Source organism: Lytechinus pictus, chromosome 4 (genome assembly GCF_037042905.1).
Source record: "Lytechinus pictus isolate F3 Inbred chromosome 4, Lp3.0, whole genome shotgun sequence".
NCBI classification, from domain to species: Eukaryota; Metazoa; Echinodermata; class Echinoidea; order Temnopleuroida; family Toxopneustidae; genus Lytechinus; species Lytechinus pictus.
In genome coordinates this window covers 18,135,037-18,147,942 of record NC_087248.1, presented here as the reverse complement: position 1 = coordinate 18,147,942, position 12,906 = coordinate 18,135,037, and the positions used below count along the sequence as shown (strand labels likewise).

Sequence of the window (12,906 nt, the reverse complement as noted above, 5' to 3'; positions counted from 1 at the left end):
AACCGTTCCGGTCACCTTTTTATGCGTTGGGAAAAATATTCTATTAATTCATGATCTTATAACCTTAAATCTATTTTTCTTGGTCGTTGGTTACTGAGACAATGGTTTACAAAGCGGTAGTTATGGATTATCGTCGTGTTGAAAGAATTATAGTACATTATCTTTGCCCCGAGAAATATGATTTTTGCATAATAATGGATAGGAACGCCAAAGACTTGAAGTCTTCTCGGGGTGACGAATAGTGTTGTCTTCCAAAAAGGTATTATTACTCACATACCTTGTAAACAGCTTGGTATGTTTGACGTTTGATGTTTTGTCAAGACCAATGTGTTGAATGTGTCAATCTGTCAATGTGCCTGCCTACTCGATGTAGCCAGTAGGGGCAGATTAATGTATTTTTTATTCACTTATCCCTTTTGCAGATACATGATTTTTGTTGTGATCAATGGAGGACCTAAATATGTCAACCGAATCGAATCTTACGAGCGAACTACCACCCACTCCCAGTGGATATTTTAGCCAGAAACTGATAGCGGTCATCATATGGTGTGCTATCTGCCTTGTGGGCGTGTGCGGAAATACCTTAGTTCTCCTCGCAATCTCCACCTCAAGGAGGCTACAGTCTCACAACAACCGCTTTGTTGGGTTTCTAGCTGTAACAGATCTTCTTACCTGCCTCATCATGCCTGTACAAATCGCTGCTCTCATGGAGGCAAGGTCAAAGTTTTTCCATATAGCTTGCTGCGTGGCAGGTGTACTGGGATACGTCACACTTGGAGCAAGTGCCTTCACGTTGGTCCTGATTGCATTTAATCGCTACATCTGCCTTACGCAAAGGCTTTCCGTCAAGAGAAGGCTGTTCTCGCGTTTCAAGTCAGCGGCAATGGCTTCATTTGGAATTCTCTTTCCCCTAGGGATCACTTTAGGATTCGTGGTGACTGGCAATGCGAGAACAGGTCTTCTCAGTGGTCTATTCTGCACCATTGTGTATGGGCCCGTACTGGATATGGTGGCTGGCACATTTCTTCTCGTATGCGTCGTGGTGACACTCGTATTCTATCTACTTATCGCTAAAACCGTTCGATCGCATTCTAGGAAGGTCGTCATGAATAATCAGACACTTCGAGAAAGCAGCCCACCGTCAAATCTCTCGAGGCCAAATAATTCAAACGAATTGAGCATCAAACAGGAAAAGTGTAACAGTACAGATTGTGATTCCGGCAAATCAGGCTCAAGAAAGCAATTGCCGTCCGCAATCCAGTGGAAGGCGCTGCGAGTGCAGGAGTCTTCCACATCCACTCCGGATAAGCTTTTCATTCCAGTGAAAAGAGTACCTACTGACAGACGCCCAACATGCCAGATTGCACAACCAATCCCAACCGCCAGGTCTGTCAGTATTTCCAGTATCCAGGCCATAAGCACAATCGTACAGGATCGAGAGGGCACAGAGACAATGAGATCTAACCAACGACGTGTCGGGCAACGGCCGAGAATGTACGAAGCACCTGTACCGATGATCAAACTCGAGAAGGAAGTCACGAAGAACATGATCGTGATCGTTCTGGCTTTCGTCATTGCCATCGCCTTCATATCTGTTAGCATTCTCTTTCCACACATACCTTATATCTACGACCTCTTTGCCTACGTTGTATTTAACGCCAACAGCAGCATTAATCCAATAATATATGGCTGGAAGCACCCGCTTCTAAAGCGCACATTCCGTCATATCTTGCGGTGGAGATTAGAGGAAATTGATCAACCAACGAGGTGGGTCAGAAAGTGTATATATTGAAAAGTGAATGTGTTGAGGTCAATCTTTCATCAGTTAGTTCTTTACCAACATGCTTGCAGTTAAAATGATGAGTGAAATTAACATAATCAGACTACTGTATCCATCTGTATTATTACTAGAGTCTTTACGATCTGGCCTCCTTTGGCAGGGAACTACTAAAAACTTTTCGAGCATTTAGAACTCAGTCCGATGATATCCAAAGTGGATGTGGTTAATTATCTTAATAGATTCTGTAAATTATTATCTAAAAAATATGTTACATATATAATGAATATATATATACACACACACACACCCTCACACACACATATATATATATATATATCATATATATTCAATGGTCACATTTCCAAAATTGAATAAAATCAAAGAATTTGACATTATTGAAATGAAAAATTTACATCCATGTATTTCCAAAAACTTACCCATTATGAAAACATTATGATAACTCTGTTGGAAGATCTTTATCTGTGATGTTATGTTTCACAATTGCACCAACACGCGGCCAGTCGAGTAATTTTAAATCATATTTTAAGAAATAGACGGAAACAACGCCGGCCTCAGTAAATCGAATTTACCCGTAAATTTGTTCGACCAATGCGAGAAATGTGGCATCCGAAATTTTGGTGATTGGATAGTTCACAAGGATTGGACCAATGTCTTTTATCTGCCTTCCGTTGACGCAAAGTGTGAGGCATTTTATTCTGACCTTAATTCTGCTATTGAATTGCATTTTCCCATGAAAGCTGTGAAAATGTATATCTCTGACAAGCCATGGAAAACATTGAGAATGAAAGCATTGATTAAATAGCGACAAACTGCTTTCTACGATAGCTCCCCTTGTTGGCCAGGGCTGCGTAACAAGGTCCAACGAGCATTTAAGAGAGCGAAGACGTCATTTTACTGCCACCGTGTCCAAAATCTGAAGACAGAGAATCCAAGATCATGGTACCAGTACATAAAGATAATGACTTCTAATGCTAATCAGGAATTGTATCTCTCCCTATTCCCGATGTCGATCCAAACGATTTGGAAGCAATAGCAAATGCAGTCAACTCCCATTTTGTGAGTATTTCTGAAGATTCTCGCCTACTTGACCCAGTCCATCTGCCTGCATTTGGACCATACATGCCGAGCGCTATTCCTTCCGTTCAGCCATGGACAGTTTACAGGAAATCGTTTAAGACTGAAGTCAGGAAGAGCGATGGGCCGGATGATATTTCTTCTCGACTGATACGGGGGTATGCACTAGAGCTGAGTACACCCTTGTGCCACATCTTGAATGCTTCATTTCAACAAGGGATAGTGCCAAGCTCCTGGGAGATATCAATTATCGTGCCTCTACCACAGGAATCACCACCATTAATCGACAAGTTACGTCCCATCGCTCTTACCGATCATTTTGCCAAGCTTTTTGAATTGTTTGTATGCTGGTGGCTCACAGCAGATATTGGCAAAAATATTGATCCTCAGCAATTTGGCAATAGAAATTGTATGTCTATGAGTCATTACCTCGTACGTCTCGTAGATTGTCTGCAGCCATGCGCTGATAAGCCTCACATAGTCACCAGCATCGTTCTCACAGGCTTCTCGAAGGCGTTTGGTCTGTTTGATCACAAATCAAGCACTAAATTAGTTGTATGCCAAAGGAGTTGGACCTTCTCTCATTCAGTGGTTGGCATCGTTCCTTGCGAATCGAACTCAACAGGTGCGCTACCGGGGTCAGCTTTCTTCGTTGCTCACAACCAGAGCAAGAGTACCTCAGTGCAAACGCCTCGGCCCCTTGACATTTTTAGGTGTTGTTGATAAAGTCCTAAGGTCTTTTCAAAGATGGAAGTACGTATGATTTGACTCTCGCAAAAAGCCGTCGTATGGACAGTACGGATACGCTGCAAGCTATCCTTTCAGAATTTGTGAAGTGATGTGTAGGCTCTTGTATGCGACTAAATCCCCTCAAATGCAAGACAGTAAGGGTTGTGTTTACTCGCTAAAAGCTACCTCAACCACAGATTCATTTCTTAAACCAAGCAATTCCTTATTGTGACCAGGTGAAGCTTCTTGGTGTCATTATCAAAAGTGATCTAAAATGGGATGAGCATGTAAATTATATTACTTCCAAGGCTTTTCGGAAAAACGCTTTGGTCTGCCCAATATTGGAATACTGTTGCGTGGTATAGCTTTCGTCATTAACTAAACAACAAATTGCAGCAATTGAATGTATCCAAAAGAGAGCACTAAGATTAATGCTAGGTTATGAATATGAATCACATGAACAAGCTATTGCATTATGCACCTTAGTCACTCTACGTGATCGTAGAGATTAATTGTGTTTAGAGTTTGTCTTACAACTGTTCAAAAATTGGCTTCCACCGACAAGGTTATCCCACCGACAGCTTCGGAAAAAGTCACAAAATCACAGGAGAAAAAATGCCATACTGAACGCTACCGCCAAAAGTGAGTTACTACATACATTGTCCGCTTGTTGAATACTAAATTATGAAGCTCAATTTTGCATAAGTATTATTCTTAAATGATATCGATATATATTTACCTTGCTAATTATTTTTAGTTATTACTTTCATGTATTTTAAAATGTTTCAATTTATAGTTTATAGAACCGATAATTTATTTTGGTTATTAAGTATATTCAAATTTATTTTCTAACTTGTGATTTATTTTCCTAAGTTCATGAAGTTACTCTCAAACTAGCCAGTTAACTGATTTTTTTTCTTTTTAATTGCCAATACTCCATTTTTTAATAGACAGGTTAAACAACTTTTCTTTTAAATACATATAATATCATTATGAATTTATATTGAAGTTCTGCTCAACCTTCTCAAACGGTCTTTCAGGTCTTTAATAAAGTGCATCTTCTTATAGCTTTTCAAATATTATCATCTTGAGGATACCGTAATATTTTGAATTTATATTGTAATTCTTGTATATTTCTTTATTCTTATATTTGTTAATTTTATTGGTTTTTTTATTGTAAAACATCTGTCAATTAAGCTTTTAAGCTGTAATCCCATGTTTGCATAAATCTTGAAATCTTGAAATATTGCAACGTTTGCTTTTCAAGAGGCAGCGAAAAGTAATCATTATTACAAAAGCATATTTTCTATTGGATTTGGTCAGTAAGTTGTATACGTTCTGTAAGTAAAAAGAGGCCTGACATACTTTGTCCATGCGGCTTCAAACGTGACCATAATGCTACTGAGTTGGATGGAACTCCATTGTAAAATCTAATTACCCTCAAGATCTCGCAGCGCCGGCGAGCCGTTAAGAGTAGTGATACAGCAAATTGATTCAAACTGTACTAAATTCCTATTTGATGTAACTAAATTACCAGCCAGTGTAATGAGATTTTTTTTTATTCAGTACTTCTCTGAAAATAAAGAAGCAGAGAAGAATGAAGGAATATTTATCTTGCTTTTAGATACTGCTTGAAAGTCCACCTTTTTCCTGATTGTTGAGTTAATAGAGAGTTTTCACTTCGACGACACACGACGTATTCATGAACATAGAAAATGTATTGTCAAATGCCATTCATGACAATGAACAGCCAAGAAGTCTTATCGAACATTGGTAAATCAAAACAGCAGTTTCATCCTGGACTCTGGACAAACGATGTCAGCTCCGAAAGTTAGTACGAAACTGTTGTTCCGGTTCATCAATTTTCGACAAAGCCCTCCCAGCTGTTCACTGTCATTTGACGGACATTTTCTAGATATTTACTGGTTCTTGGATGCATCGTGGAAGCAGGAACTCCCGAGAGACATATGCCTCGAATCATTTGTCCTTTCATATATTCGTTTGGGTAAAAGATCTAGCAAGATCTCACGTTGCAAATAAATTTATTGTATTACGTAAGCATGTTTTAAATGAAGAAAAAAAAGTATTGATTAAATAAAACAAAAAGAATACATTTATTACACTTGCGAATATAAATTATTTTGATCAGATTATATTCGAGTTGCGTCATTTTGTTTTCATTTTGGTGCAAGTAATTTTTGACAACCTGAACAACAACAACAACAACAAAAAAGTCAGTATCAGTGCAAGCAAAAAAAAAAGAAAGAAAAAATTTCTTTTGAGTGTCGGATGAAATGGAGTTACATAGTAAATGCCAACGTTATAAACCCTTCATATGGAGAAACGTAACTTTGGCAACTTCCTAAAAAATATAACCTTTTTTATACACAATGTTTAACGGTATTTCAAATCATGCTATAGGTAACATAATGGAAAGCTCGCGAAAATGTCGTAAAGCCAACAATTGACAAATTCCATTTTTTCAACTCGTAAAGCATTATTTTGATTTTCATCTACGGCTCTCCCATTTTGTGAATTGTCGAACTTATGTACTTATTACAAGGGGATTTCTCGTATTTACCAATATTCATATATGATAATCCAAGATTCTTGTCATCGAAGTGTTTCTCAAGGTTTTCTTATACATCTAAATAATCTTGTCCGAATCATTCAGATCTTAGATATCGTTGACTATCTGGACTTTTAAAAGAGTCCAAAAATTCAACCTTTAACAAAAGTTAAAGAAGGCAATCTCTGAAAATAAGAATGCAAATTGACATTACACCTATCAAATTGAAATGGGATTAGACTAGCGGGGGAGGGCTTGTATTCAATCATCAGTGGCCAATCATATAATTTGTATTTAAAACAGGAGGAAATTCTATCATTGATTAAAATGCTATCAAAATATTATTTCAATATATTAAAAAGCACATGCAGTAATGTTTTATATGTTTATTTGATCGCTAGTGACTACATAACAAATTGGAATAATTCATGATAAACATTTCCTTCATTTTATTAGGTATCTACTTCGTACAGATTTACAGGATTGCTGCTGAATCAGATGTTGATTTATTTACGTTAACACTTTAATAGCTCCATGAATTTATTTCTATTTTAACAAAGCATCGTTAAGCTTTTTAACACGTTTCTTCTTTCTTTCTGACCTGACGAGTTGATTTATTATGCCTTCATGTTTCACTTAAAAAAGGTTAATTATTGAAAGGATGGGTAATGACAATCTTTTCCAAATGTTATATCCAAACCTTGTATAAAGCTGAATCCAACAATTTAAATGTTGGGTCGAACCATTTAACCTGGTTAATGCAACATATACAACAGATTGTGGAGCGCTGTGGCCGAGTGGATTAGCCTTCTGACTTTGAAACAGAGGGTCGTGGGTTCGAATCCCAGCCATGACGTAATTTCCTTCAGCAAGAAATTTATCCACATTGTGCTGCACTCAACCCAGGTGAGGTGAATGGGTACCCGGTAGGAAGAAAGTCCTTGAATGCTTGATCGCCTAGGCAGCCCAGCTAAAGCCGGAGTAATAATAATAGCAGGGCCCGCTGGGAGAACAGTTTTCAGAGCAACATTCCTCACTTTTTTAGACTAACATGGCTAACACGGTGATAGTCTCAACAGTTTTTATGTTCTGTTTGTTTCCAGTGCATTGCAAATATAATGAAAATTAATGAGTGATTAAATATCATATAATATAAATTATGTTCATGCCAGTTTTAAATTGAATTCAAACAATATTTCGATCTCATTTCTTAAAAAATGAATCGATAGTTAAGAATCAAAGATGATAATGATTCAATGTATTCCCTGGCCAATTCAACAAAAAACTTCATGCGCAAGACCTCGGTTAACTTGAATTCTCAAAACACAATATTTCTTATTTTGTGTTTCGTATTCATTTCATTTCATTTACATGTATTTCCGCAAAATTGATATACTAGTACATGCCAAGCAATATTATACAGATTACGAACATTTATTATTCATCCAGCGGAATATGGCTCCTTTTCTTTACACCGGAATTAATCAGTGTGCACATTTGAGAGTATGAGAGGAGTATCACAATGATACGAGTTCGTTTGATGCGGTTTCTCAGCAACACTTCCGACCTTTCGTTGGAAGACGCGAACGCTTATTTACGACGTTAGTTGATTTTGGAAGAGACTTTTGGGTCCGTCGTCATGGTCTTAAAACTCTGTCCTGCAATGCAAATTGTGTGACATGAGATTTTTTTTTCGTTTCGCATCTGGAACGGAAACATTCAATTTGCGTTTCGTGTGCAAAATTCTGGTTGCTACTATGGTAACAGCGATATGTATCCGATTTAGGACGACTTTCCAAATCCACATTTGGTTCCTCCCAGAGCTCGAGAGGCCGCCTGGGGGGCCCAATTTCATTGAAGAGTGGATACCAGGCGTAACAACGCGTAAAACGGGAAAGAGTGGGTAAGTACGTTACGTATAGGCCTATGTAACGTTATAAAGGTGTCAAAAACGATGATTAAAATACTGAAAAAAGGGATATATTTCCAATACTTGTAGGGTTTCACAAGCCAAATAATTGTTAAAAGATGCATTTTCATAATCTGGAAAAGACTTGTTTCCCTTGTTTAGGGTACTTTTCGAAACCCCATGGTCGTGCCTGGTATCCACTCATCAATGGAAGTGGTCCCCCCGGAATTTGAATCTAACCCCCCATTTCTGGGGAAAGTAAAACATAATACCCTTTACATCGTGTGCTAGAGGCGTATCGTTTGTGTTGTAGAAGGAGTGAACAAAAGAAACAAAAGAAACCCGCACGTTCAAACGTATTGCATACGCTGTGTACATATCAACGAATGCAAAATGGGTTCGGCTGGAGATGTGATCTGACCCATGGAATCAATTGCCAGTCATCCACCAATAATCCACATTAAATGCAATATCGATTCGATGGACTGTAATGATCTATATTTAAGCCTTAATTTAGTAAGTTTTTCCTCACTCAATATGTACTCGAATTGTTTGAAAAACCACTTTCTTATCCATGTCATATTCTATTTTAGGTCCTGCATTTCGAATATCTCCAGCCATCAGTCATAATACATGCATGTATGGCGCGCGGGTGTCGCGGGAAAGAATTTTGCACACAAAAAGCAGATATGTAGGGCCTGTAACCCCCCTGTAACACAAATCTTAGCATTGATTGTAGAGCAGTTTTCTACGTTTGATTCTATTGACTATAATGTACAATCAATCTTAAAAATCAAGTGTATGATTAAGCGTCAACATTTGTGTTAGGGGACCCTAATATTAGCGTCCGTGAGGATTGCGAAAGGTGGCAATTCACAATCGCGACGGAGACGGATTCTACAACATAGAAAATCTATTGTCGAAAAGCCCTTAATGACAAAACAGTCTTTATCGAAAATCGATGAATCAAAACAGCACTTTCATTTTTTTTTAGTCATGGACTCTGGATAAACAAAATATTTGCATTTTTGTTTATGTCAGCTCAGAATCTTTCGACGATCGGCTGTCTCGGTTCACCAATATTCGACAAAGACCTCTCAGCTGTGCATTGTGATCTGACGGGAATGATCAATAGATTTTCTGTGTTGTAGAATCCGTCCTCATCGCAATTGCATAAACCCATTAGTTAATGGATGTAGATAATACTACGCCTGCGCCTTGATACATATATTTTCTCTCACAAACAAGCTGGATTTGCATTAATTTTTATCCGTTTTGCCACCCTTTACTTTAATAACACTAAAAGAAGAATACAAGCACGCTAAAAGGAGCATTACTGAAATGTCATATTCATGATTACTTTAAAAGAGTACAGTTGGCCATTATATGGCTGCATATCTATTTTTATGATGCATTATGCCTCGGCCAATAATTTCTTTATGATTCTTCACTTTCATTCGTTATTGCGATTTTCGTTTCACCAGTTTTATCTTCTGTATACAGGTTTTTTTTTTTTTTTTTTTTTTTTTTTTTGGGGGGGGTAATGCATTTCCACTAGAAAGATATACAGTGCGTCCCACAAAAGAAGGAAATCCATTTTCAGAGATAGATTTCACAATCATTGAATATGTTTTTTACTGTGAATTTGATACTCATTGCCATCTCATCTCTAATTTGAAAACCAACAGCTTAGCAAATCGTTCACGCGTGGCAGATTACAAACAATGCATAAATTATTGAGGCATATCAGAACTAGTTTGCGCAGAAACTCACGTATGAATCTGAATCCAATCTCATTTCAGGAATCAGTGAGAGAATCTTAAAAAAAAATACAAAAGAAATGCCAATGAGCCAGATCGTCGAATAAGTAAGATCGCCGTATCACAAACCAATCTTGTCCAATTTACTGCGCAACCTGGTTTTTATATCAAAATTTCAAACTCGTCTTTGTCACTAAATGCATGAAGTTTTCGTCTCATATTAGCTATAAAAATAAAGAGGCATAATTGAATTATATGATTATGCAAATGAAATATCATATTTCATTTGCTTTTGGAGAAAAAAGACATGGGAATCCATCCCGGTTTCATTTTTTCTGGGTTGCACTGTATAATTTGTGTGTCTATTATCACCAGCTATTAATAATAATAATAATAATAATTTGCATTTATACAGTGCGTATCAAAAAAAAAGTTTACACTTAGAAAAAATCCTGTAAAATTATATATTTGTAATATCCTGAAGATTTTTCCACATTTTAACATTGGTACAGATCCATTTAAGCAAATGACGATATAACTGTCAGAAAATATTTCCGCTTGAGCGAGCACCACTTACTTTTGAAAAGTTAGTGGAAAATGATTTGCGCAGAACTTTGAAATAGTTATGCGAATAAAAGTAGACCTTAATCATGAAGAACACGTTTAATTTAGCTAGTAAATTTATTTGAAGACATCTTTTAGCTTTTTTAATTTGTTTCCTTGCCCAAAACACTCTGAAGAGTGCATTGCGCCCCATCCCACTCCCCCACACACTGAGGCCATCGTGACGATATTTGCTTTACACTGAGCCGTGATAATACATGAAATGGCGTAGGCTTGATTTTCATTTTGTTAATGATTCTTAAGCTTGGGAAAAGTTTGGAGAAACAAGTATTAAATGAAAAATGAAATGTAAACCCACTTTATAAAATGATAAAAACTTAGTGAAAAAAATGCTGGAGATGTCTGATATAAACTTTTGTTCAGATTCAGTTATATCCTCAGATCCAGCTGGCATAAAAAGGGTAAATGTTGTGCAAAGTGTTAAAATTTCAATTTGAGTAGCAAAATTGTTACAAAATGCTTGAATCTATCCATTTTATTTCAATTGACTAAAAACTATGAGAAATATTTCGCAGGGTAAGTTTGATTTCGCCCTTTCCCCTTGACACACCGTGAAAATGAGCATTTCTGCGCAAACATATTTCTGCGAGCTTTTTATAAATGGACAGTGCTCACTCAAGTGTAACATTCTGTCAAAACTTTAACTTTCGTTGGATAGATGAGACCCAAACCCAAGATTATATGTGACAAAAGTACCCACATGTTGTATATTTTTTAATTCCCAGGGCTTTTTCAAAGTGTAAACTTTTTTTTGATACGCACTGTATAGCGCTTTATCAATCAACGACTGTTTAAAGCGCTTCACAATTATTATTACCCGGTCACTGGATTCATAGCATTTCAAGCAGCCTGTTAGGCGCACACTTGCTAAACCAACCACAATGACGGTTATTTCCTAACGATACCCAATTAGCACCTGGGTGAGAGTGGCAAAGTGTGAATTGACACCTTGCCAAAGGGCGCTAGGCAATGGTGGGATTCGAACACACGACCCTCTGATTACAAGGCAAGAGTCAGAACCGCTACACCATGGAGCTTCCACTTCCACTATTGAGGCATATATCACGAGTTTATTAATACCTTAGAGACGTGTGCTCATCGAAGGGTGATGACACGAAGGAGGGGTGTGTAAAAATTATCTATGCCAAGGCTCTTTTCGTTATACAATATAGAAAACAGGTACGAATTGGAACCCCTCTGACCCGTATTTGGAACCCACGAGAAAAATCTTTCCCAAAAACGTTCTGTACGTTCAAAACCACAAATGGTTCTATAAAAAAAAAAAATTAAAAAAATAAAAAGTGGCTGTTTTGAGAGAGAAAAAAATAAAATCTTTTAGGAAAAGTTTGAAGGTTCCAAATAGGAACCTCTAAGAAACCGTTTTAATGCTACACTCCCACAGTACTCTGCGTCCAAAAAAGTAAGTTTATATGCGGATTTCTCCCCATCACCTATCTACGAGATACGACCAGATGCGTCTACTAGTCTTACGATCCGACACGTTTATTTGTTCTCTCGACTTGCGAAATTTTCCGGACGCATTTGAACACTTGCTGAGATGAAAGAGTATTTACGGACAGTTGCGAAATGTTGCGGATATTTACGGACTGTTACAAATATGAACAACGTGGTTCTCTTGGAACATCCCCTACCCAAAAAATCTATACATTTCGAACTTTATCGAGAAAATAACTTTCCGCGAGTTATGCTTCCAAGGTAATGGCCCTTCAAATGTAGGTTTTTATTAACTCTCAATTAACTCAAACAAATTAATGTAGAATTCATTTCCAATTCAAACTTAAAAAATGGCAAAGGTACAATCTCAAATCGATAGGTATGTAAAACATTATGTTAAAATGGAAAAACCAGAGTGTAAAACTATGTATTTAGAAAGTAGTAAAAACACGTTATTGTAAACACTACAAAACATAATTATAGGTTAGAAAAATAGGAACTGAACTTTTTCTCAAGGCCTGTGTTTTATTTTTACATGGATTAATTAAATATTTATTTTGTCTGAGATTTGGAAGGTTATCTATTAGGCCACTGTCACACGGTCATAACAGATTTCAAACCGACTAAATCTATGACGGTATTTCCAATGACAGACGGTCGGTCGGTTTGGAATCGGTGTCGTTATTGTGCCTGCAACATCAGATTGTACACTGCAAAAACTGCGGTGTTAATTTAACACCAGTCCGGAATCTATATATGACCACACCAGAGAAGTGGTGATACAACACCGGTTTGAAATCAAATCGATGCTGTTTCAACACTAATTGGTGTTGTTCAAACGCCTATCTTGAATTAGTCCAAAACCAAACCGGTGTTGTTTTAACACTTCTCTGGTCTGGTCATATATAGATTCCGGACACTGGTGTTAAATTAACACCGCAGTTTTTGCAGTGTACCGGGAGGGGCTGACTGACATCTATGATAG

At 37.3% G+C, this 12,906-nt stretch overlaps 1 protein-coding gene across 1 annotated transcript; it reads left to right on the top strand.

Moving 5' to 3' along the window:
• The first annotated feature begins 460 nt into the window (after positions 1-460).
• On the top strand, positions 461-1,792 carry LOC129259432 (muscarinic acetylcholine receptor M2-like). Its single transcript, XM_054897722.2, has one exon. The coding sequence runs from the start codon at positions 461-463 to the stop codon at positions 1,790-1,792; it is 1,332 nt and encodes a 443-aa protein (XP_054753697.2).
• Positions 1,793-12,906: the final 11,114 nt, after the last annotated feature.